General features: G+C 39.9%; 3 protein-coding genes across 13 annotated transcripts in view; 2 read left to right on the top strand and 1 right to left on the bottom strand.

The window, feature by feature from the left end:
- OFD1 (OFD1 centriole and centriolar satellite protein) overlaps positions 1 to 5,992 on the top strand; it is a 30,468-nt gene extending 24,476 nt beyond the window's left edge. The window contains exons 17-21 of one of the 3 annotated variants that reach the window (XM_051794921.1): positions 905 to 1,024; positions 2,101 to 2,252; positions 3,121 to 3,291; positions 4,517 to 4,587; positions 5,643 to 5,992. In XM_051794921.1, the coding sequence (XP_051650881.1) occupies positions 905 to 1,024; positions 2,101 to 2,252; positions 3,121 to 3,291; positions 4,517 to 4,587; positions 5,643 to 5,688 (560 nt within the window). In that variant the 3' untranslated portion in view covers positions 5,689 to 5,992. The remainder of the gene's footprint in view (positions 1 to 904; positions 1,025 to 2,100; positions 2,253 to 3,120; positions 3,292 to 4,516; positions 4,588 to 5,642) is intronic. The other 2 variants (XM_051794920.1, XM_051794922.1) reach the window with 2 other exon arrangements.
- RAB9A (RAB9A, member RAS oncogene family) overlaps positions 1 to 24,939 on the top strand; it is a 394,770-nt gene that overhangs the window by 54,461 nt on the left and 315,370 nt on the right. The window lies entirely within an intron of this gene.
- The window catches only part of GPM6B (glycoprotein M6B), a 108,658-nt gene continuing 89,998 nt past the window's right edge, over positions 6,280 to 24,939 (bottom strand). For 5 of the 8 annotated variants that reach the window (XM_051794984.1, XM_051794986.1, XM_051794979.1 and 2 more), the window contains 6 exons: positions 20,356 to 20,542; positions 16,809 to 16,965; positions 13,483 to 13,654; positions 11,529 to 11,602; positions 11,155 to 11,220; positions 6,280 to 8,831 (listed from right to left, as the gene is read on the bottom strand). In XM_051794984.1, the coding sequence (XP_051650944.1) occupies positions 8,682 to 8,831; positions 11,155 to 11,220; positions 11,529 to 11,602; positions 13,483 to 13,654; positions 16,809 to 16,965; positions 20,356 to 20,542 (806 nt within the window). In that variant the 3' untranslated portion in view covers positions 6,280 to 8,681. Of the gene's footprint in view, positions 10,458 to 11,154; positions 11,221 to 11,528; positions 11,603 to 13,482; positions 13,655 to 16,808; positions 16,966 to 20,355; positions 20,543 to 24,939 lie in introns of all 8 variants that reach the window. The other 3 variants (XM_051794981.1, XM_051794982.1, XM_051794985.1) reach the window with 1 other exon arrangement.

Raw genomic sequence — 24,939 nt, 5'->3', positions numbered from 1 at the left:
TTTCATCTATAGTTCCTTTAAAAGAATTTTAATTTACAGAAATTCAAACCATTCTGAGAGAGAGGCCCATCAGTTTGGTTGTCTCGTTTTTCTTTGTGCAAAATATTTCAGTTTTATTATAATGTAGAAAAGAAAAATGCTTGAGACATCGATAGTATTTTAAGGATGGAATATTGATGTTTTCTAAACTTTACCCCAAACCTATGGAGATACAGAAGGTTTCTGTGCTGTGTTATACTAAATGCTTGGGAGAATGGTCCTGTGTATTTCAGGTTGGCTACCTAGAGAAAATGACCACATCTAACTTTTTTTTAATCTCTTTTTTTCTTTCTCCCATAAAATTGAGATAGTAGCAGTCTGCATGTTTTGCAATTAAGTAAGAAGCAGTTGAGTATCATAACAATGATCACAGTGAAAGGACAGTAATTGTGGTTTTGTGAATTCAGAGCCACTTTGCACAGGGAGAAGACAGTATGATGTAGAATATATGAGTTAGCATCCATCCTGTGCACTGAAGAAGGCAAGCTTCACAATAAAGAGTGTGTGATCAGTAATTAAAGATTGTTCTTATATGCATAGAAAGGATGAGCTAAGTAATTTTTCTGTGACCTGTATCTTGATTATGAAAAGAAATTAAAGCATTTTGGGTTTGTGTTGCATATTTCTTCTGTTTTGACTTTATAAACAGATGTGTTGCAATAACTAATTTCAAAACTAACAATTCTGTATCATGCCTATGATAATTCTTAATCTTTAGAGAGATGGTCAAGCTGAAGGGAAAATGCTCAATTAGTGCTGATATTTATGTGTTCTAATTCAACCATTCCCACACTTTGTGTCCATTACTGTGCTCCACTTTTGCAATTACAAAATAATGAAGCCATTGTTCAAATTTCATCTCCAGATCAGGGGGACGTGCCAGAGGAGTGTGAAAGTGATGCGTTGCTTCCATCTGGGGACATCGTTAATGGAAACTGTGTCACAGCTCCTGTGCCAGCACCAGCCACTTCACTTCAGGATTTAAGTGAGTTCTCAGCTCAGACAGAAAATAAAATATGTTTTTTATATGTCAAATGTGTAATCAAAAAGCCAAATATTTAACATTCTGTAGGTGTGTATGCTGGTGTGATTGAAAAATTTTCCAAAAAGTGCTGATGTTATACTAAAGAGGAAGGAGTGTTTTCTTTTGCTGTTCTGTATGAGGATGACTTTTTTTCACCCTAGTTTTAGATAAATTTCATTTTAATATTTTGCCAACTGTCCCACCCCCCTGTCCAGCTTCTGCAGAGGTGATTTGAATTTTTTTTTTCTTTAGGATAACTATTACATATAACTTCTGCTCCTGATAGAAATCTCTGCTCTTGATAGAAATAAGACATGAAATGTTTTGTTTTAAAGTATTTTATGTACTGCTTGTCTGGATTTTTTTTCTTTTTTCTTGACTTTGTTGGTGAACTATTATCGCAAGGCTGTTTTAATTCTTTGGGTAGATGAGGATGATTTCAGGTCAGCATATGCTGCTTTTCTAATTGTTCTACATGGAAGCATTATGATTATTTTTATTTAGAGAAGACCTTTCTAGCATCTCATGATTCCCAGTACTTAAGTTTGCCCCTCTTGTTACTATCTGATGCTGTTCTATGTAGACTGCTCTTTAAATACACTGGTCACATCAGCAGTGTGTCCCGCAATTAATTTCAAAGGGGTTTTAAGTACTTTGCTTTATAAATATAAAGAATTGTATCCAACCACATTGCAGAGATGGAAGAATATAGTAAAATGGACTTTGGGATAACAAAGGTTTAATGAGAATGCCCATGAGAGGAATGAGAAGTGTCATAGACTTGTCAACTCTCTCGCCTCTACTTCGGCTCTACTGCTTAACTCTTAGTGAGTCATATATCAGGCTGAAAATGTTTACAGGGGAAAAAACATTACCCAATACCCAAGAATAATTTTGATGTATGTATAAACAGTATATCCAGTTGTTTTTCATTTACTATCAATGTTATACAGGAGCCTGGTACTTATTTGTATGCTCTTGTAGCAATTACTGAACTACATAAATCAGATGACAGATGTTGAAATAATTTTTCACAGAGATGCTGGATCAAAGACAGATTGAAGAACAGAACAGAGAAGCTGAGGAAAACTTAGAAGAAAGGAAAGCAAGAGAAGAAAGGAGAGAGAGAGAACAACAGGAAGCTTTGGAAAGCGAACAAGAAGAAGTGGAAAAGCTTAACAAAGAGATGGTAACTTAATAAGTAATGGAGCTTTGTAGTGCCCTGCATTTTAGGATTGCTGTGTGTGCCACTTGTTTAAAAATAGATTTTATTCTATGAAGTGGAAGTATCAGAGGCTAAGTTATTTTATGTACCTGTGTGATCAACTAGAGTCTCACTAGAATGTCTCCTTATGCCAAGTAACTTTTTCACTGGAAACAGATGCTTTTCCTTCCATGCTTCATGTAACTGGAAACTACAGTTTTATGGCCAAAACTTGGAAGGCCACTGTCACCAGGCAATTGGAACAAGCTATACATTCACTGTCTTTCTGGTCTGGACCAGTGCAGGTGGGACACCACCAGAACATGTTAATGTCCATCTGCTTATTACTCCTTGTTTAAATAGTGTTTATTAACTTGTGTTTAAATAGTGTTCTGGATTTCTAGGTCCTGTGTAAAACTTATTTTTTGCTCCCGACCATTTAATCTTCCTCTCCTCAGCCTTAAATTGGTTAATTTGATTCAGTGCAGTGGTTGGTACTGGTAAGACATGCTCACACAACCCTTGGCACCAGCAAATGAGGCCCTTCAGGAAACTTGCATGTCTGTGCCTGCTCATCATCTTCAGTTCACATGCAGTTGTCACACATCACAACCTCAGGCCCCACAGCATCTCGGACATCCAGACAGGGTTAGAGTGGGACTTCCTGAATATCACTTTTTGAATGGAAGCAATAGCTTAACATTTCATCTTGAACGGCATGTGATAAGTTTAATGCTGTTTAGACAGATGTGTTCTACTGAGGTTAACATGAAATCCTGCACATAGTGCAGGCATTAAGGTATAAAGGTATTTTTCTGATCAGTATTTAATCTTGCTTTTTTGTGTCTTTAAGTATATCCAGGACTCGATGACAATAGATGAAGAAAAAGAAGATAAGGAGGGAGTAAAATCTGTGAATAGCAGTTCTGGTGCTGAAGATCATGTAAAGGATCCTCCTTCAAATCCATTAGAAAAATACATGAGAATAATTCAGCAAAGCAGAGAGCAGGATCTGTCAAACAAGGTGATTATCATCAAAACATGGTCCCAAAAATATTATTGACTGAATCTGTGTCTTGGTAGGCATGCTTAGAACGAAAACAATATTCGCATTTTAGTTTTTTCTTCATTTAGAAACTTTATGTAACAACTTGCAGAGCAGAGTGTTTGGATTTGTGTTGGAGAAACTGTGATGATCCAAAAGAAAGAACACTGAAAACTTTCTTCTGTAAGGGTTGCTGGTGTTCTCTGGGCAGGGGGTTTGTTAGTTTGGTTTTTTTGGGTACTAGGACAATAGGAAGGCCAACCCTGTCCTGGGAGGCATCAGGCAAAGCATCGCCAGCCGGTCGAGGGAGGGGATTGTCCTGCTCTGCACTGGGGCAGCCTCACCTGAATATTGTGGCAGTTTTAGGCACCACAATATATGAAAGCTATTAAGCTATTAGAGAGTGTCCAAAGGAGGGCAATGAAGATGGTGAAGGGCCTTGAGGGGAAGCTGTATGAGGAGTGGCTGAGGTCATTTGGTCTGTTCAACCTGAAGAAGAGGAGACTGAGGGGAGACCTCATTGCAGTCACAACTTCCTTGTGAGGGGAAGAGGAGGGGCAGGCACTGATCTCTTCTCTGTGGTGACCAGTGACAGAACCCAAGGGAATGGCCTGAAGTTGTGTCAGGGGAGGTTTAGGATGGATATTAGAAAAAGGTTCTTCACCCAGAGAGTGGTTGGGCACTGGAACAGGCTTCCCAGGGAAGTGGTCACAGCACCAAACCTGACAGAGTTCAAGAAGTGTTTGGATGATACTCTAAGGGACATGGTGTGACTCTTGGGGATGGTCCTGTGTAGGGCCAGGAGCTGGACTCAATAATCCTTGTGGGTCCCTTTCAACTCGGCATATTCTATGATTTTACAACTTAAATGTCCTCAATTTTTAGTTTGTGTTTAAATACAGTTTGAATCTACACAGGTCAGTTTGTGTTCCACTAACACAACTAACAATTTATTCTGGCCAAATGGAACATTTGACATTAAAGAAGAGGTATGAGTGGACATTACTTAAGTGAAAGAAATGCAGGATGCTTTGTTCACACATGATCCCAATCTGAATTTCCAAAGTGTTACTATTCTAGATTCAATGTAGTATTTGTAGACATAGGGTAGGTGTTTTAAAAATACAGATACTATCAATAGAGTCACTTACATTTTGACTTAAGAACCAGTTATAGAAAGTGTGTTTTTTCTCTTGGTTGCCAGGATTCAAAAAAAGAAGAAATAGGAGAAGTATCACATTCAGAGGGACTTCTATCTAGTGAAAAGGATGACAGGTGAGGCTCATGTATTAATAATTTCTACTACTACGTATTAATCCTAAATATTAATTGCTATTACTACATAATAATACTAATTATTATTACTCCAAATTAATAAATAGTTACAATATGAGTTACACTTAAGAGACATTTGCCTCCTTAAAAAGCAAAATAAATTAGCAATCAAGAACAAATATATTGGAAAAATGAAGATCCTTCCAATTCTTACACATGCAAATTGAGCACTATGTGGTGCTTAACTTGCATCTGGGAGGTGCATTCAATGATCTGTTTCAGTAGCTGTGGCAGTTACAACTTTTTGTCTGCAACTGAGGAGCATCCAAATTCCTTCACAGTGAGTTGATGAGGGATTCCTCTTGGGTGATGACCCCATGTGTGAAGGTTTGTCTGTGCTGCACCTTACCCATAGTCTGTTACTAGCACTGACTCTAGATTTGATTTATCAGTAGCATCAGACTTTTAACATGGTTTTTTCCAAGATCTGACTGCCTGCACTGAGTTACGACAGCCCGGGCACTTCCTCTGGTTTTCTCTAGGCGTTGCTAAGTAAGGGTATGTAGGTTTTAGTTGCTCGAAAGGGAAAAAAATCAAACAACCTCCTATCAAGTCTTTCAGTTTATTTGATGACGTAGAATTGAAAATAAGCAAAAAAGGTGGAGCAGTTAAAAAAACTAAAACCCTAAAGGCTCACCATAACCGTAGTAATGATTCATTATTATGTGTGCCTTTAAAGTGCTGTTGAACACAGCAGACCCTACCCTGGTGCTCCTGTGGTGGCACCACTAGTGTTGTTTTCACTGGGTAAGCACTACAGAAGCAGCAGATAGATAGTTCTGCTTTTTGAGAGATAGGTAATGGCTTTCAGTTAATGAAGGCCCAAATCCTCACCCTTAAGGGCTGTCTTATTGCCATTAGTTCCCTGAAACATCAAGAGAATTGCAGCAGAGGCAGTCTCTTTACTCTCTTTCTAAAATGAGTATTAATATTTAAGATTCAAGACAAGAACTACTTTGGACTCATACCACTTTCTCTCTCTCTAATCAATACAGTGTTGCAGACATTTCTCATGGAGACATGGATGAAAGCTTCTGGTGAACAATAGCTACTGATTTTTTAATTTTAATTATTATGATAAGAAAGATGTTGTTAAAGCAGCTTTCTGCCTGTAAAAAGTTGTAATAAATGTTAAGCACTAACATTGCAGGCTGTGTAATTATAAATTAATAAAGCTGATTTTGAGCCGTCTCATCACTTCAGTCATTGACTTCAAATAGTGAGTCCTGATGTGCCACTAATCCAGGAGGAACCCCTTGGGTGGGGTTAGAGAAAGGACAAAGCAGAGAACAGAAACTGATCAGGATGTTTGGGTAGATTTGTTTTGGCACTGAATTCCTGGAAACTTTGACAACCCCCACCTCCCAACCCCTTCTCCTCTAAATGGTGCAATGTGTGGGTGAAAGTAACTGTGTGCAGGTAACAAAACATTCAGTCATCATCACCTGCTTTAAAGGTGTCCCGTGGAGACACTTGGCTTGCACAGTTTCAGAGTGTCGAGTGTGACAGACTCAAACTAACGTGCCCATTCTACTGCTGTGGCAGGGGCAGCAACCACTTCCAAAAGCAGCCCATCTCATGTATCACCTTGTTGGTATTAACCAGCCCAGAACGGAGAGATTAAAATAAAAATGCTATTTAACTCATCTTTATTTAAGCTTTGTATTTTGTAGGTAGATTATAGGCAAGATCATTAAACTTTATTTACAGTATAAAATACAGTAGTTTTTATCAATGAAGTAATTTTGGGTGGCAGCATATATTACAACTTGCACTGCATTTGAGGCTGCTCATCTTGATCTAACTACAAGAACATGAAGCCAAGTTTGACAGAATTTAGGGGCAAAAAACAAAGCTCTGTCTTGAATTCACTGGATGTTGAAACACAACGTACCAAAACCGTGACAGATACAAACTTTGCTTTTTGAAATGAAGCTAAAATGTGAGATGGTGGCTAGTCTTAATTTTACATGCTGCTTAATTTGCTGTTGCAGCCACGTTGGCCTTCACAAAATTTCTGAGAGACTCCTCCTGTTCGGTGTCGGGAACAGGACGGGTAGTGCTTGTTGCATTATGCTGGCCTGGAACAACTACCACTACTTCATGCTAGACACACTGGCTGCCTCACCACACTGCAGCCTGCACCTACAGGGCATCCCCTTCCCTGCAGGAGGGAGCGGGGAACTAGGGAACACAACGTGTTTCACTTCGGATAGAGACAAAAAGCCTAGAGATGCACTGCCATGGAGTAGCTGTAGGTCTGTTTTCAAATAAGCATACACAAGTGTTGTCTATTATCTACAAATATTTATTTTAACACTTGGATGTAACTACAGGAAGCCCTTGGCACTGATAGAAAATATTGATTCACTGTTAGGTTACAAAAATTTATACATAGCAAAATTTAATGCTCTTTACATAAAAATATTAGACTACTTAAACAAAACTTCAAAAACTCCCAGTAATAGCTACACTGAATTAGAAAAGAATTAGGCTTTAAGACACTGCCTCCATTATTACCCTTATGCAAACACTGGGCTAGAACATCACCTGCATTGCTGTAGAAATGTCTCCTTCATGCAACAGGTAAGAACATACACTAGGCTATTTTGTCATATTTGCTCTACATCAATCAACTTTGCCCCTTTTTTGAAACTGTCAAATTAGACTTCAATATTTAACAAAAAAATTATAGTTGAAGTTAATACCCCCAAAAAATACCTTTTCTCATAGTACTGATTTGAAGGAATTTGTGCTTCCTTTGATGTATATTCAGCAAACAGAACTATCAAACCACACATCAGCTTAGCAGGGGTATGACTTGAATATTTAATTTTTTCAAATGAATGATGTATTTTTACTTCCCCCCCCCAACATTTATATATATATATATATATATATCATATAGAACAAACACCAAATATACCATCACTAATACTCAAGATATCACTGAATGCTTCTGAAAAAAACCATTAATTAGAAGGCAGACTTCTATGGGTAATGACTTTAAAATGGCACCAGTTTGTTTGTTTTTCTTTTGTTTTTTTTTCTGAACACCACGTTTTCTTAGTGTGCTAATTAATTTGTAAAAAGGAAAACACATAAGCACTGACTATAAATTTGCTAAGCACCAAGATAGAAAAAGGTGGACATCCTGTATTATTTTTTATGGCTGTAATTTTTATTGTTTGTGTAAAACTCTGCAAACTTTCTCATCCACTCATTTGGAATAGTCAAATCAGTGTCATTTTAATAAGGTAACACTTTTCACTTATTTAAAATGTAGGATAATGGTCTCCTGCCACTATATAAATGCTAAGACATTTATAGAAAATAAATATTAAGGCAAAGCTGACATTTATTTTCAAAGAAGGGGATCATTATCCAGATCCAGGGGTCTACATTCCATTAAATAGTTAATAAAAAGATTAGAACTTGGGACATCTGCTCGACACTCAGGTAAGCACAGGGACGTGACGGCTTCATCACGGACAAGTGTGGCACCAGGGTGGAGTGCTGCTCCTGTGGCCCACGTTCCAAGACAGCCTCCTTGCAACTTGGGAGATGCTGCAGCTGCGCCTCACGTAAGCAGAAGCCTACACCAGGAATCCCAGGTGGCTACAGGTTTGTTTGGGAGACACTCAATGACACACCGTGCACGTGCCTGTGCCTGAGGTCTGCACAGATCTCCTGCCTGCTGGTTTGGAGCACCTGCCACCGTTTGGTGCAGGACATGATGCTGTAGAACAAGTCAAATGTTAAACACCAAAAGTCTCAAAGAAGAATCATTTGGTCGCTTTTTGTAAAGTGTTGCCTTTTAAAATGCCTGGAATAAACCCTCCATTCTCTGTATGAAAGGATGGAAGATTACCCATGGGAAGATTTCCCTATTAAAGTGTTCCAGGAGCTGGAATGTGAAGCTTTTGCACTTCTCTCTAATTTTGTTTGGTAGACACACATCTGTACTGCAGAACAGCTGTTTGCTGATTTGTCAGAGCTACAGAACTCTTCTGCTGAATTACTGTGGCAAACATTTATGTGTAAGAATTGAGTTGCTCTTTTGACCGAGACTGGATATCCTGAAGCTCCTGCTCTTCTTTTGCTTTGATATCTTGGTAGGCCTGCATTTTGCTTGCATCCTTTAAGTAGGCCCAGTTAGAAGACAGTATCATGAGGAAGTGGATCTGGAAGAGAAGGGTGAGCATGATGGCGAGTGAGCATGTCAAGAGGCAAAGCAAGCTGGTAGTTAGATTAATAGACGCTTTTTAAAATAACAACCAAAAAACCAAGTTATTCTACGTTAATAAGCATTCTGTTATTAAAACAAGCACAGAGGCTATTTTCAAAGATCTCTAGAATTTGGCATGCTAATAATTCAGTTGGTTATTCACAATTCAGAGAAAGTTAGTATAACAATATTAAAAAGAGCTACAGAGTCATACGGATCAATTAAAATGCAGAATGGGGGGAAGCAGGAAAACAGTTTTGTACGTGGCAATATACGTAATCAGTAACCTATGAGGTGCTCAGAAGAACTGCTTTCTAAGGTTGTGGTGTTTATGCATATCCAAGGCCAGAGCCTGGTATCTCTTTCCCCCCAACAAGCAGATGAGAATTCCACCCTCCCCATGGAAAAAACCTGAAACTGTGAACCGTTTTATTTACGCAAACAAGGCTACATTAACACACTGAAAAATTAAACATCAAAGTATGAGTCCAAAACTAAGCAAAAGCATGCAATCTCCGGGTTAAGAAGTCTTAATCCTGTATTTTTATAGCTACATTTTAAACTTCCATTGTCCAACCTCAGGTGAAGAGTTTTACATAACAAACGGTTCTCTTTTTTTAATTATTGTGTAGATTTCTTTCTAATTTGTGCATTTGTCTCTTGCCAACTTCTTTTTCCCCATACTTCATGCAAAAACATCTACATTTGAAAACACTGATTCACTTCTCTTTTTTTTTCCCCCAACAGTGTAAAAAGTTCCTTGTGATCTATGCATGGTTTTGCTTCCCGTGCAGTCATACTTACATTTTTGAGATCTGGCTACTGAGAAATCAGTTACTAAAGTGCAGTCACACAAGAACAGAAGCGATTTATATACCATTTCTTACTAGTTCAGGGTCCAAAAGAAAGAATGTGATTGTTTTACGCAGAGCTAAGACAAGGATATATTTTCTTCTAGAAAGAGCATGATTTGACAATTACTTGGAGTAAGAGAAAAAAATTGACTTCATCATCCATGGAATCACTTGGAACTACAAGCATATTAATTCATAATACCTGGTCTCTGCCAAAAAAGACTGGCACTACTTTTTTATTCCTTTGCTTTTGCGTTATATATATTGTATGCTTGGGGGTATTTGTATTTGGCTTTCATGCTAAAGAATAAATTAATAATTCTGACCCTGAACTGTTTCCAGTATTTGTTTGAGATGACTGTTAGAAAGCAAGTGGAGACTTGAAATGAAAACATCCCCTTTTCAGAAGGATGCTTTATAAACACCCCTACAGTAACTGAATCCTCTCAACATAAAAAAAATAGCCAGATCTCGTCCACATCATAGTTCATATACAAGAAGTCATTTTATTAATCTGATAAGCTAAACGATGCTTACTGAAGCTATTTACAATTACTGTAACAAAATTCAGAAAGCTAGACTTTTAGCCTAGGGTGTCAGTGGTATTTCAAGCTACGCAATGCAGCTCTTTACTGGGCTTATACAATTTAGAATTTAGTGCAGCAATCTTCCCGACTCTTAAACTTCAAAACAGCATAGTTATATGTAGTAGCCATCATGTAGATCAGCTGGTGGAAGAGAACAAAATACAGGAGAGTAAGATACAACAAGGTGACGGCTCAAGCCCACTTGGGCAACTGTTGATACTTTTACAACAGACGTTGTTCTGAGCTTCTTCCAGGGTGAAGATGCAAGATAAATAACCTGCCATTTATCTGGGGAGGATAACCCAAAACAGACCCTAGGCTATTCTGTCAACAAATTGTGAGTGTTACACCTGGGTTTGGCTGGCACAAGGTTAGAAGCTGGCCGCTAAAAGAAGCGTTAGACGTAGGAAGCAAGTCATCTTGTTAACATCCCTTTTCCCAACTGCTACCTGTAACTGGCATTGCAGGCTTGGACTAGTCAATCTGCCTGGGTCCAGACAAAAAAAACCAAGAGGTTACAAGTGGCTGATCAAATAAACTACAAAAATGAAAATAAATAATGGACATAAAAGAAGAAATAGTGGATAGAAGTAGGATTTTCAAAGGACATGCAAATAATTTTTTTCTAAGTATGTGGGAGGCGGGTTAAGATGACTTCTTAAAGCAAAAGTTGGGGACCTGCTGACTTATAATGACTGAACCATAGCAGCAAATAGATTACAGCTCACCCTCCTTAGTGTCTAGTATCACTATTCTTAGTATGCACAAAATTCAATCTTAAAGCATCTTAAGCCTGAACTGAACATTTTACATAATAAAACCAAAAAATACTACCCACCAGTGCTATGACAGTGGCACCAGCTCCAGCACAAGCCACAATGAACAGGTGATAAGACATGTAGAACTGAAGAAAAAACATATTAAAAACACTGAGGTAATTCAATGGGATAGTATAAAACGCATTTCAAGTGTTCTGGAGAATAATGACAATAAACCCATCTTTGTAGCAAGGTAGCAAAGCTTTAGAAAATAAAAATGTTCTGAAATAATTTTCATTTTTATGGATGACATAACAATTATTTCAGTGTTGTGTTTAAAGCAATTCTTTATACTAATATATGAGTTCTCTCCAAAAACTTTCATCAAGTTATTTATTACATGATGCCCAAGTAAGTTGTAGGCAAAAGCTGTACACAGGTTACATTTCTGTACCTCGTTCGTGTTGCAGATGTTCTCTAAAATCGGGCCACAGGCTTTGCCAGGTACAGCATTCCAAGGGATAATACCTGAAATACCACAGCAAAAGAAACCACTAATTTTAGCAATCAACACACACTTTCTGTTCCTCTCTCATCTCTTCCACCCACTTGCCAGTTGTGTTCCCATTCTGGGCATCTGCGCATTGACCAGTACAGCTTTGAGTTGGCAGGAGGAATTAAAACAACTCCCTCAAGTTATGCTTTCTCCTCACACCAAGGCTTGCTGCCAAGGCATGTTCTCAGATGTGGTTTTCCCATATGGCAGCCAAACGGTTGGGTTTTTGCACTTTGGGTCCAGTTGCATGCTGCCTACTCCCCCACTCAGCACCAAGGAGAGAATCTGCATCTCAGAGGTACTTGGCACTTTTCAGGATAGCACTTACTAGATTAAATTCTACTTGAGCAAGTAACTACTGTGGAAGAGTGTGAATTTGGAGCTAGAGGGAAGAATTACGGGATTTTTTTCTGGTTTAGTTCCAATAGGTAAAAAGCATCAAGTGAACACTGCTACAAGAGAATTCAGTTTGATGCACCTCATTTACGCCTAATTACTTTTCTTACACAACTGAAAGTCTGAAAAGTCAACAGGATCTAGCAGATCTGAAATAACCTGAACTTTTAGGTCTGTAACAGATGTGAAGCTTAAGCAAAACCCATTTGAATTAGGAGAAAACCAGTTTGTCTCCCCATACAACTTCACATTTCAACCCAGCTGGTTGGAATTAGCAACTCCGTAGGCAGCAGGTCACCGAATAATTTCAAAAAGATTTTACAGGATTTACTTTAAAGTCAGCTTTTCTGTATCTGCAATATATAATTGAAGCCTTTTAGCTACCATTTCCATTCAAAAATGTGAGGACAGTTCAGTAACAGTAATAAGTTGCCTGTTAAGGAGCTGCTCTCTCCCATCATGCATTGAAACCCAGATGATTTTACTGATCAGAGCAACAACACAGCCCTATACTGCACTAATACAGCTACCACACAACCAGGAGGAGCAGGAAAGTGGAGGAGCACATCTCCCTTCATTCCTAGGCTTTGCTGCTGAAGGAAATGTCTTCTCAGCCTCTTTCTGTCAGCCACTAAAACAGGATGCAAACATTTAACCGATTTGAGTACTTCTTCCTTTTAAAATTAGTATATCTTTTCTTCTACTGGACTTACCTGGACAGGAGAGCAAAACCAAGCTTTCTTACTTTTTCAACTCTGAATCCGTTTTCTCAGCTTTGAATGACTTAGTCCAAAGAAAGAAACATTCATAGAAAATGCTAGCTAAAATCAAGCCAAAAGTAGTGGTGATAAAAGAACTTCTGCACAAGGGAAGCTGAAAAGATTAACTTCAGGAAAAATTCACCTTAAGGAATGAACAACTTGAAAAGCCTGACCCTATTTTAAGCTATTGTCCCAGTTCCCTCAGATTTCTGCGTGTCATCAGAAAGCAGTATTAATTTATTATTAGTTAAGGCAGACTTTTAATTGCAGGTTTTTGGGGTTTTTACTGAAAGTAATCGTTAGAGCAACGTTCAGGTGTTAACTTCATCTTTAAATGTAAAACAACTTTCTGAAAGGAAAGAATATATGTATGTGGGTTCAAAAACCACAATCTGGTTATCTATTTCTCAGCACTGTTTCCAAGCAGTTTATTTTGAGGCTGATCTATTTTCAAACCTAATACTATGGTATTGGAAACTGCTACAAAATCATTTTAGATAAATGACTTGCCAGTTCAGTTAAATTGATTGCATCTGGAGAGAGAGCAGAGTAATGTGAATTAATTAGAAAAGTAATACCGCATTCAGAGATAGAAGATGCTTTTGCATTTGATTCATCTGATAAGGCTGAGACAAAACTACTGAAGGCAGACCGAGGAGAAAGATGAAGCATTTAATCAGGATTAAAATGAGTACCGTATTGCCTGATATCCACGCAGATCTGGTCCCCTGGAACCGTCACATTTGTCTGAAGAGACTTGATGACTTCACAAGTTGACCATATGTTATAGAACATAAAGACAGGCACAGCAGAGAAGCCAAAGACCCCGAGCCAGGCCACTCCAAGCACATAGGTGAGGAAAACAAACTGGGCAGAGAAAATACAAACACTTTGCATTTATTCTTTGAAAAGACTATTTGAATTTTCCTTAAAAATGCTTCAAAAAAATCTTTAAGCACACTTGCAGAATGCAGGTAAGAAAACATTTGGTTTCCAAGCACAAAAAATCAGTATTCTCGTTGTTTACAGTTAGTTTGGTAGTTTAAGTGCTACTAAGAAAGTAATTCAGACATTTCCTTTTTAATCAGCCTGCTTGAGAAAACAGATGAAAGAGCAGCCCACTGGTTTCTCAAGATTCTCTGCTAAGCAGGGATGTTGTTTGTAGGCTAAAACCAATAAAATTCTAACAAAAATCAATTTAAGGTTTTTTTTAATTAACTATAACACACTAGCATTTCTATGCAACTTGCAAATCAAAACAACACAGTAAATTGATGTTCACAGAGCTCTCCCATACTCTCTGATTTATTGAAATCAATTTGGAATATAACATTTAAAAATACCTATGTTTGCAAACATACCATGACCATTAACAGCAGATTAGAAGGATTCAATTGATATCATACAGATTGCCAAGAAGTAAATTAGTTACTTCCCTTAGAGAATCATGGGTTTGTCCAGTGAAATTTGCTGGTTTGGGTTTGTTCTTTTTTTAAAAAAAATATTCTGTGCATTTTCTTTTGTAAGATTATAAGGCGGGGAACTGATTGCTTTGGAAGTCTCCAGCTTCCCCCTCCCAATGGGCCCCTTCCCTTTTCCCTCCTCTTCTGAGTTCTATGGTGAAACAGTAGCTCTGGCACCAGTTGCTATCTCCCTCCTCCTGGAGAGACCAGGATTTGGATCCTACTTGGAAAGCGGGGGAATGCTGTTACGTCTTCTGTGTTCTCCCTTCACCATTGGCTGTAGCTGTTCTCTCTTAACTGTAGGTGGATTGGAAAGGCTTTACTTCCAGTAAATCACTAGTGCCCTCCTATCTTACTTAAAACTTGTGTGCTACAGCAAGGATGGGAAAGGCTCTCAGGGGGGAGGTTGTGTCAGTCTGACCCAGAACAACAAGACTGAACTAATGTTGCAGTGGTGGAAGTTTGCATCCTCATAGGTTTTTTTGCCAGATGCACTGAATAATCCCCCAAGCATTAGAGCAAAAGCTGAGCAACTGGTTAGGTTTCAGTCAACAAAGGTGGTGTGTGAGGAGGTGGAAGTGCTTGCAAAACCATGGCCCATAAAAACCCAGCTAGACTTTAATTTATATGCAACTCAACTAAAATACCTCTTCTCCTATTAGATAGTGCCACATACCAGACCTTTATGCTTTATGTGCGAATTAAGGATACTCTCTTTGGATTTTGGGAAGGACCAAGTGGGCCAGGTTAAAGGATTTCTGTAGACAAACTATACATAAAACATGAGTTTGCATACGGGTATGTGGAAGTGTGCACAAGAGGAAGTGCACAAAGCCTTTGACTCCTAAGAAATAGCCAGAAAAAAATACACTCATTCTCACATTTAAAGTGATAACTGTGGGAAATGGCTATTCTGTGTTACCAGAGCCAACACAAATAATTTAGGGACGCTGGAAGTCTGTCTTCTGTAATAACCCTATGCAAGATGGGACTGCCTTTCAGGACCTCACTCGGTAATGTAACAAAGGAAGAAGTAGAGGAGCTCTTAATGATAGAGGCAAAAGAAAACATCACTGCATGTCCAAAACCTTGTTGCCTGTACCCAGCTGCATTGACTAGTCTGTTAAATATTATATCTCCTTGCAAACCTTGTTCTAAGCCTAGAGTTTTACACAGCAGTATACAGGCACTTTTCCTGTCACTGCCAAACATTAATATGTCTTACAAGAGCTCCAAGCCATTACTGAGTTGGTAAATTCTCTCCTTCACTGTCTGGACAAATATGGGCAAACATGAAAACAATTTTCTTTCATATTTCCACGTGCCATGCTGGTATTTGTATAACCAGCTGACAATCATGTGCCTGCAACTACTCAGTTGCATAAGCAACTGTCTGCACTGATGAGATGCACGCATGTGTATGTTTCTACTTTATTTTGGGTCTTTGAAAAGCACTGCTTTAGATCTAATTTTGCTCCTTGGTGAAGACCACACTTGCTAGAAAAAGAGTGAGCAAATAGCAGTTAACTGGAAAATTATCAGGTGCCTTATTTTTATTAGCTGTTGGAAAATTCAGTAAGTACCCAACAGCACAGTGGAAAATTGCTAACTCTTGTGAAAATAAACATGCATCTCTTTTGTATTTAACCAGCTGAAAGTATATATTTTTTAAGTACAGGATATAGACTGTATATTAAAATGCAACGATCACATCAAAAGCCTCTTCTCTTTTCACCCACACTTTCCCGTGGGCGATCTGTCATACTGCTTAGCTTCCTCCAAAACTATGAGCTTTGAATTCAGATTTTCAGTAATAGCTTTGAAATCCTGTCTCAGAAACATAGTTATGGCTGTTCTTGCAGAGTGTGCCCTAGGGGACAATGTGGGTGAGAATTTGAGGTTTTATTTTTAGTTAAACTTTGCTTACAATTTTGTTCTAATACAGAAGTATACTGAAGGGAATAAGGCTTGTAACTTTAAGGCTTTAAATGTTTCAGCTTTGTGAAAAAGACTCACTGTTCTTTCTGTATGCCTTTTGCCCTCTGCAAATCAATACTTGACTCAAGTGCAAAGATGTTGTGAAGCTTCATTCATTCATTACTGTTCGTTTGAACGATCCAGACACTCAAGCAAAATTAACTATGGAAGTCAGAGGCATTACAGTTTGATATTTAAATAGCTCTGCAAACCACAGCCATTTAACATTCTGCCTTTAAGCATCACTAATGTTACATATTTAAAAGCACAAAATTAATTTTGGCTCACATTGAGTGTTTTAAAATTAACGGTCTCCCTCAGTTTAGTTCAGACTCGTGGGTTCACCTTTATGACCGGGGAGGCCACAGGAGCACCCCAACAGTCCACCTGCAGAATTTCAATTTGACCAAGCACTCCTGAAGTTCAAAGTGGGACCAAGACCAGGGATTGACCCTGACCACCCAAAACGAATTAAACAAAGAAGGCAGCAATACATTTTTGTTCAAAACCACAGGAGTCAAACCAAGCCCAACAGGTTTTAGCCAGCAAAGACTGCTGTTCTCAGTTCTGATGCTACTCACCATTCCACTGATGCAGCGGCCACAGGCTGTTGTTTTGAACTCTCCATGCAGCTCCTTCACAGCACTTGTTGTATAAAAACCTTCTGCCAAAAGGATTATTCCATATAAGAAGAAAAATGACGCAATGCCATAAATTACATACTGCATTAGCTGTATTCTACAATGGAAGAGAAAAAAAAAGATATAATTAGATTTCAGTCCTATAAAAACAAAGTCAGTCCTCCCAAGTCCTAATAAATTAGAGAGAACTCTTTTTCTTGAAACAAAGTTCAAGGCTCCTTAGCATTTTAAGCAAGCAGGCTGCAGGAGAGCACTGGTATGACTGCCCCACTTTCCAGGTAAGCAATACTGATGTGCATTAGTCTTGCATCCACCTGAGCATCCCCTGCTTGTGCTGCAGTCCTTATACTGACTAATATTACTCACCAGGTTAAAACTGCAGTTGCACACCTCCACTATGGAGGTTTTCTTTTTCCTGTTACTGATCCTGACACCTAACTTGGGAATGTCTGACAGGGACAATGCAGGGCTTTGAAATGGGCAAAACCTGGAGCTGAACTCCTGGCTGAACTACCAGGCTCCATGGTGATTCTTCAGGATTAGGGAAAGGAAGCAGTCCCTGAAATTCACTATTTTCACTTGTAAAATCCAGTTAATATACGTTTGCAAAAATTTCTAAATTCAGCAATATTTGTCTGATACAAAACTCAGTGAGTATGCAGTGAGCAGTGACTTCTCCTGAGGAGGAATGGTTGCTCTACAGCCTAGAAGGGTACTTCCAAGTGAGCAGGTAGTTTTAGTGCCTTGAGTCACAACAGTGTTGAGCTCCCCATAATGTAAATAAATTTTTTTTAAAAATTAAAGAATTATGTAGGAAATGCTTCCATTTTAGGTACTCTGGAACCACCCAGAGAAAAAAGATCTCAGGGCACATAGTATAAGCACCTCCCTCAGATATTATTTGAGAAAGTTCTTGATTCCTTAAAAATCTACCATCTGCAATGACAGAATAGGTAAATGGAAAGAATAACTTCTAAATATTATCAATCAGATTTAGTATCTGAAGTCAATTGTTTTGAAGGACTAGAATGCCAGATCTTCCATACAACACTTCTGGTCTCCAAAAGTGATACTTCGTTATTAGTACAACTTCTCCAGAACTTCTTAAAAGTAATTTGATTGTTGGGAGGGTAATTTTGGATGAAGCTATTCACAGAATAAAGAGGTTAATTTTATGCATCCACACTACCAGTTTTCTAAGGATAAATATGTTTTCCTCAGATTTTTTTTTTCCAATTCTTGCCACTCTCCATTAAGCAGCCGCTAGCACAGATCTCCAAAGAGCATATGCATGTTTTAGCTTAAAGAAAATTAATTACCACCATTTATATAGTTAAATGTTATCCTTGTATAAAAATAGGATATTGTTCATTTAAAATTTTATGTGGGAAGTGATATATTTGTTTTCCAAACTGATTAAAAGTAACAGGATAAAGCTGTTGCACCTGTGCTGTAAAGCATGAAAAAATTAATTCAGGATTTAATAGAGTACAGAAGAATTCATTTCAGCATCATTAAGGGTCTAGGAGAGACTCAATGCATGTTACCAGAAATTAGTAGTAGAAAAAGTGGTTAAAAAAGTCTTTTCCAAAGGGCATCCTACTAACGTATTTTTCATTTATTTTATGTCTCTGTAGGCTTCAATTATTTGCTCCTTTCTAACATCTCTTCTGCCTGCCGTGCCTCCTTGGTTCCACAGAACCCGAGCCCTGAGCTGCTTTGGTAGGAAATATGCATTTCCCCCACTGCTGATGCTGACTTGACAAGAAACATTGTTCCCCAAAATGTAAAACTTGCTGCCTGTTACTGCTGCTTTTGCAATTTCTTCTGTTTTGCTCAAATGAAGACTGATACAAGCACAGGGTGTTTTATTATTCAGTTACTGAAGAACAGCTGCTTACAGTTTCTCAATAAAAGTTGTGGATAACTGCAGGGCCCTCGTGGCTCATGCACTGGAGCTGGGGACACACTGCCCAGCCACAGCCAAGGACTGAGTGTGGGCAGTGCTGGGATGGGGGACCCCAGCTGGGAGCAGTCTCAGAGCCTGTCTGAGCACAGAGGGTCTTGTGGAGGGGAAAGCCCTGAAAAGGTGCTGTGGGACTGACACCAGTGATAGGAGGGCACGCAGCAAACTGGGAGGTCTATGCTTGCAAGCATATAAAGGGAGTCAGTGACAACAGAAATTAAAAAGAAAATAAGGAGAATTAAGTGTACTGTGTTGGACCCTGACACTAAAATCTTCAGATATCCTAAAAGCTGAGTCTTTGGGGCAGGTAAGCAAAGTAAAGCTGCCTTGCTCGATGCCCGTGCACCCCAACATGTGCCACACCCACAGTGCTCACCACAGGAGCCCCCTCTCACAGACATGCATGGCTGAGTGCTGAGCACAGGCCCTGATGCTGCACTCCAGACCTTCCTCTGGCCTCATGGGGAAGCCTCGGGAGCATAAAAGACCCAAATATTTCACCAGTGATTATGTCCAAAGGCTGTGTTTGCAGACCTTTCCAGTTTTTTCTCATATACCAGTCCAGCTTCTTCTGAGAGAGGATGGACAGAACCATGCTTCCTGGCTATTCCTGTCATTCCTTCCAACTTTACGTCATCAACGAACACTAAACCTACTCTCAGATTAAAATCATTACCCCTTGTTTTGTCACAACAGCCTCTGGTAAAAAGTCCCTCTCCAGCATTCTTGTTGGTCCTTTTAGGTATTGGAAGGCTGGTACGAGGTCTCCCCAGAGCCTTCTCTTTTCCAGGTTGAGCAGCCCCAACTCTCTCAGCCTGTCTTCATAGGAGAGGTGCTCCAGCCCCCTGATCATCTTTGTGGCCTCTTCTGGACTCACTCCAACAGGTCCATGTCTTTCCTGTGCTGAGGACCCCTGAGCTGGACACAGTATTCCAGGTGGGGTCTCACCAGGGTGGAGTGGAAGAGCAGAATCACATCCCTCACCCTGTTGGTCACACTGTTTTTGATGCAGCCCAGAATACAATTGGCTTTCTGGGCTGCGAGTGCATCCACCAGCACCCCCAAGTCCTTCTTGTCAGGCTGTTCTCAATCCCTTCATCTGTCAGCATGTACTGGACATTACTCTGACCCATGTGCAGGACCTTGCACTTGGCCTTGGTGAACATCGTGAGGTCCACACAGTCCCACTTCTCAAGGCTCTCAAGGTCCCTCTGGATGGCATCCTTTGTTTCAGGTGAACAAACTGCACCACTCAGCTTGGTGTCATCTGCAAATCTGCTGAGGGTGCACTCAGTTCCACTGTTTATGATATTGATGAAGATATTAAATAGTACTGATCCCCATATAAACTGGTTTAGCAGGATACACACTTCTTTGTATGTGAACACCAATAAACTACCAAGAGCTGCTAGGAAAACAAGCAACCGAATACTCAGGAATGGAGGCAGAAGTCTGAATCCATCTCTACTCATTTAGCATGAGGGTGTTATGATGAATAATGGAAATGGGAGGCATACTTACACTTCACTCAGCAAAGCATGGTCACTGGCAGTCGTGGAGAAGTGCTGCTCGAGGATAGACACGGTTCCCGTGAGCGCCACGTGGCCGCAGCCACAAAACAACGCTACCCCCGAGAAGCAGAGAATGGTTGCCACGAGCGAAGCATATGGCACTCCTCCTAGGCACTTAATGCAACATTCAAAGCAACCTAAGCAGAAGAGAGAAAGCAAAAGAAACGTCATGAGCAAAAAGCAAATTATGAGGAAAAGAATATTTGTCCTCCACTTGGTAAAAGCCACGGGGATTAAAAGGCCCAGGCATTGACATGCTAAGCAAAAAATCTATAGGTGGTACAAGACAGCATCACCCTCTAAAGCAGTGACCTACAGATCTGTTGGTATGGACTCAAAGCCCAGAAAGTGGGCTGAGTGCTCCTCTCTTAACAGAATCAAGAGGAGATCGATGAGACAGCCTATGAAATGGAAAAAGAAAAAAAATCACTGTCTAAAGTGATCCATTGCAATTCAGCTGCTCATACAGAGCTCACCACATTTCAGCATTACTAACTGCAGGAGCACCAGCTATGCTGGCAACATTCTGGGAGTCAGAGAAGCAAATACTCAAGACAATGAAGCCTTTTGGAAAAGTAAGAGAGTTTGCACTTTCATTGGAAGAGGAATATATTTAGGTCTGCAAAACTTAACTACCCTACGCTCTCCCATGACTCCCAAATTATCTTTTTGTATAAATCAATATCAGGTTGTAGGGATACAAATACTTCAACAACAGAAAAATTGAATGGGGACCAAAGAATAAAAATTTTTATTGAGGGCAGCTGTATGAAGCCATATTACAATATATTTCCATCTTTATAGGATACACTGGATTTACAGTGATCCCTGAATACAGTTTGCAGTAGCATAATCAACTGAAATGCATCATTTAAGCAGTATGAGTTAACAAAATACCCCCCAGAACTGCTGTTTGTATGAACACTGTAATAAGGAGGTTGCAGCTGAATTGCCAGGTTCCTTCCAACTGCGTGGCCTGAAAACCCATCTGCTTACAAAGCTGGGGAATGTAAATCGGAAACAAGCACAGCTTTTAACTGCGCTATAATGGTAATGGCAATCCATACCAATTCATTACTTCAGGGTGATGGCATTAAGCTGTCTCCATTAATGTGCATTTCATACAACTGCACAAAACACAAGCCATTAAGACAACACTTAATGGAGTGACCGGCACTGCATGTCGCAGGAAGAGCCCGCTGCTTCTATGGCAATGTGCTAAAGGGACAAAGCATTTGAAGGCAAGGAAACAGCTGGTGAACGAGTACATCACATCACACCTTCCCACCCAAAAAATTCTTTACAAAGATCAGTAAGTCTCCAGCCACCACACGAGGCAAGCTTATTTTTATCCCAATCCCTTTCCCATTAGCGAATGAGTTGCAGAGCAGGCACCTCCATGAAGCACTTCCGTGAATAATATGCATCCAATAATTGAAAGCTTTCCCATTTCATAAGTGAGAAACTCTTCTTTTAGAGAGTCACTAGCAAGTGCTATAGTCAGGCTTAAGCAGTTATCACTATCGAAATGACTTATGAAACGCCACTTCACTAACTGCAGACAAGATTTAATTGTATAGAAACAAGCCTGGGAAGCTTTTATAGTCTAGACCACAGCTGTAGTCCATTCAGTCAGAACTATCTTCATGACAAAAATACTGCCGAATGAACAAACACTGAAACTCAGCAGTGAAGGGGTAAACAAAATCCAAATGCGTGCTATCAGAGGAAATCATCTCTGGGTCTCATTTTATCACAGAGGTCCAAAGCTGAATTCAGATCCCAGACCTTGCAGAGCTTTGGGGAATCTGCCTGAGTGCAGCTCACAAGCCACACGCAACAGCAGTCATACACGTGAGGCTGGCTCGCCTCCGCAGCATCTGCTCCTGGGTCAGGCCCAAGCCTCCCAGAGTTAATCCAAGAAATGCTAGCACCTGGTGCAGGATTAGCCATGAAGGATTATCCAAGAGTAACCACGCTCCAACCCAGCAGACAATGCTCAACACACATGTGGCCACAGCCCAGCACAAAACAAAGTACCTTTTGGGCTGCACTCCTAAAGCAGAAGGTGACTAAATGCCAGATCATTGCTCAGTGTGGAGGAGATTGATCACCTAAATCATGCTGATCCCAAGAGTGCTATGTAGAAGGATCCCATCAAAGACAGGAAATAAAAATAGCTGGAAGTGAAACCAAGGGACTTACAAGATCCAAAAGAAAAGCTGCTGGTTTCAGATAATGGGAGCAGCCTGCTTGACAAAACTAAAAACTGGTGTAGACCCAGGACTGACATTTAACACTCCCTAACTAGGTACTTGTCCTCCCAATACCCCACACTGCACAGATGGCTTTCCAGGCCACTGGCAGAACATTCGCCCTGGGGAGTTTGTTGGATCCCTTACCCAAACACATGACAGTATCTGCCACTAATCCACAGACCCTCGAACACAAGCCAACAGTGGCAGACCCCCTCTCATCTCACAGCCACTGGCAAGCTGCACAGAGCATCTTGCTGGCCATACTCTTTGTCTTCCTCTAAAGTCCAGGTGAAAAGGCATCACAGTATTTGGGTGGCTGTCATTTTATCAGTGCAGGTCATGGCCAAGGGATGCCCTAAGAGGTGCCCAAAGCAACCACATTATTTTGAGCAAGACAGAGAAAACTGCCCAAATGTGGACCTCCAGGAACTACTCACCTTCACCCCAAGACTAAAGCAGGAAGCAGAGGGACTTTGGTACACCTGGAAATAGCATGCAGCCAGCTTGCAAGTGCATGAAGCATCCCAGATGAGCACATTTCCAAGAGACAGCAGCCATCCATACCTAGTCATTCTGCACCCAAATTGACAGCAGAGCTGCACAGCCTCCTGCCAGAGGGTAACTAACTTCAGGACACAACCTCATCACAGTGCTGGGGCTGCCAGACCTTCCCCCAGACCCCACTGTGAACACTCTCTATGAGCAGAATAAATCCATGCCTAGCCTAAGCAATATAAGTGATGCTATAATTTTTGTTTTAACATAAGCCTTAAACAGTACTGCCAAGAGCCACTTTCAAAACCAGCTACAATTTGAAGCTCATCAAGAACTAAGATACACTTACCAAGCTTCCCTAACAAGCATTGAAGCAAATCAGAGGAGTTCTGAAAAAAATGAAAGCTTTTCAGGAAACCTGCTTTATGATCTCTCTCTCTAACCCCAAGTCAGTGACTATCTTCATACAATACAACTGGAAACCCATGATGATGTTTGCCTAGTTCATGTTTACAAAAAAATTTGCTAACACACTGATGACAACTGCAGGCTGAAGGCCTGTGAACTCAAGCTGACAAAAGTTAAGTTGTATTAAAATAAGTTTTGTTCCGATTTTCTGCTAGTTTTTACTCTCCATATGGCCAAAATGCTGAACTTTTCAGCTGTATATCCACTCCCAATGTAACAGTGTAAAATGATTTAAATATGAAACTGTAGAGCACAAACACACATCACTGCATCTCCCTTTTCAATGACCATTTTGTGCAAGGCATCACTAGAACCTTTTGTGCAACTCAGCAGAATAAAAACATTTTTTGTCCTCGGGCTGGTGTGCAGCAGTTGCCATGGAGGCAGGTTAATAACAGCCCAATGATTTGCCCAGAGCTGCCTGTGATCTTGGCTACAGATTTAACACACTCTCAGAAGGAGGCCAGCTAAAACAAAGACTGAGATTATTCTCTAGGGAATGAATGCTATTAAACACACACACACACGCACAAATATTCTTGCTACAGGACAAAAATAAAGAGAAGAGAAAGAAACAGGAACCGGCTATTCTTTTAATCTCCTGGAAGCTATCAGTCACAGGAAATTGGTAAAGGATGAACCTACATATGTACATAAATCGGCAATTGGTTGCTTAATGTATGAAGAACAATTATACAATCTACCCAGCAGTGTACACGCTATTGCATATATGTAGGGGCTTAGCCATTCAAATTCCCATGCCAAATGGTGACTGTTTGGCTAAACCTTCTTTGTTACTTTAAGTACAGCTTTAAGATTTAAACTCAGAATAGCAAGGTAATAGTGAATTAATGGAAGGAGGTCTTAAAAATAAAAAAGAAGAAGAGGCAATTCTCAGACTGTAACTCATCCTACTAAGGTCAGATCTGTTGTTTGGAAATGACAAAAGACAATGGGATCAGGTAGCCTTCTAGAGTATTCCTAGGGCTTGCTCTAGAAGTTAACACATCAGTTCTTTGAAGCCCAGACTTGAAAAGCTGAGACAGACAGATGTTCACAGAGCTGTCCCTCAAAGCATAGCATGGAAAACATGATGTAAAGGAAGAGTGTCCACACCTCCTGGACAGAAAATCAGCCTCTCCCTTAATGTCCCAAACCCCTATCAGGTTGAACTCATGCCGTGATGTATCTCAGGCACTAATCATTGAGCCCATAGTCAAGGTCACTATGGAATTAAAAAACAAGGAACAAAGAAAACCTAAAAGGAGGTTTGAAAAGCTCTCAATTTCAGGTACCTAAACCTCCAGCGTCCT

Source organism: Manacus candei, unplaced genomic scaffold (genome assembly GCF_025592945.1).
Source record: "Manacus candei isolate 608988 ecotype Guabito, Panama unplaced genomic scaffold, ASM2559294v1 h1tg000041l, whole genome shotgun sequence".
In the NCBI taxonomy this organism is placed as follows: domain Eukaryota; kingdom Metazoa; phylum Chordata; class Aves; order Passeriformes; family Pipridae; genus Manacus; species Manacus candei.
This window is presented reverse-complemented; position numbering and strand designations above follow the sequence as displayed.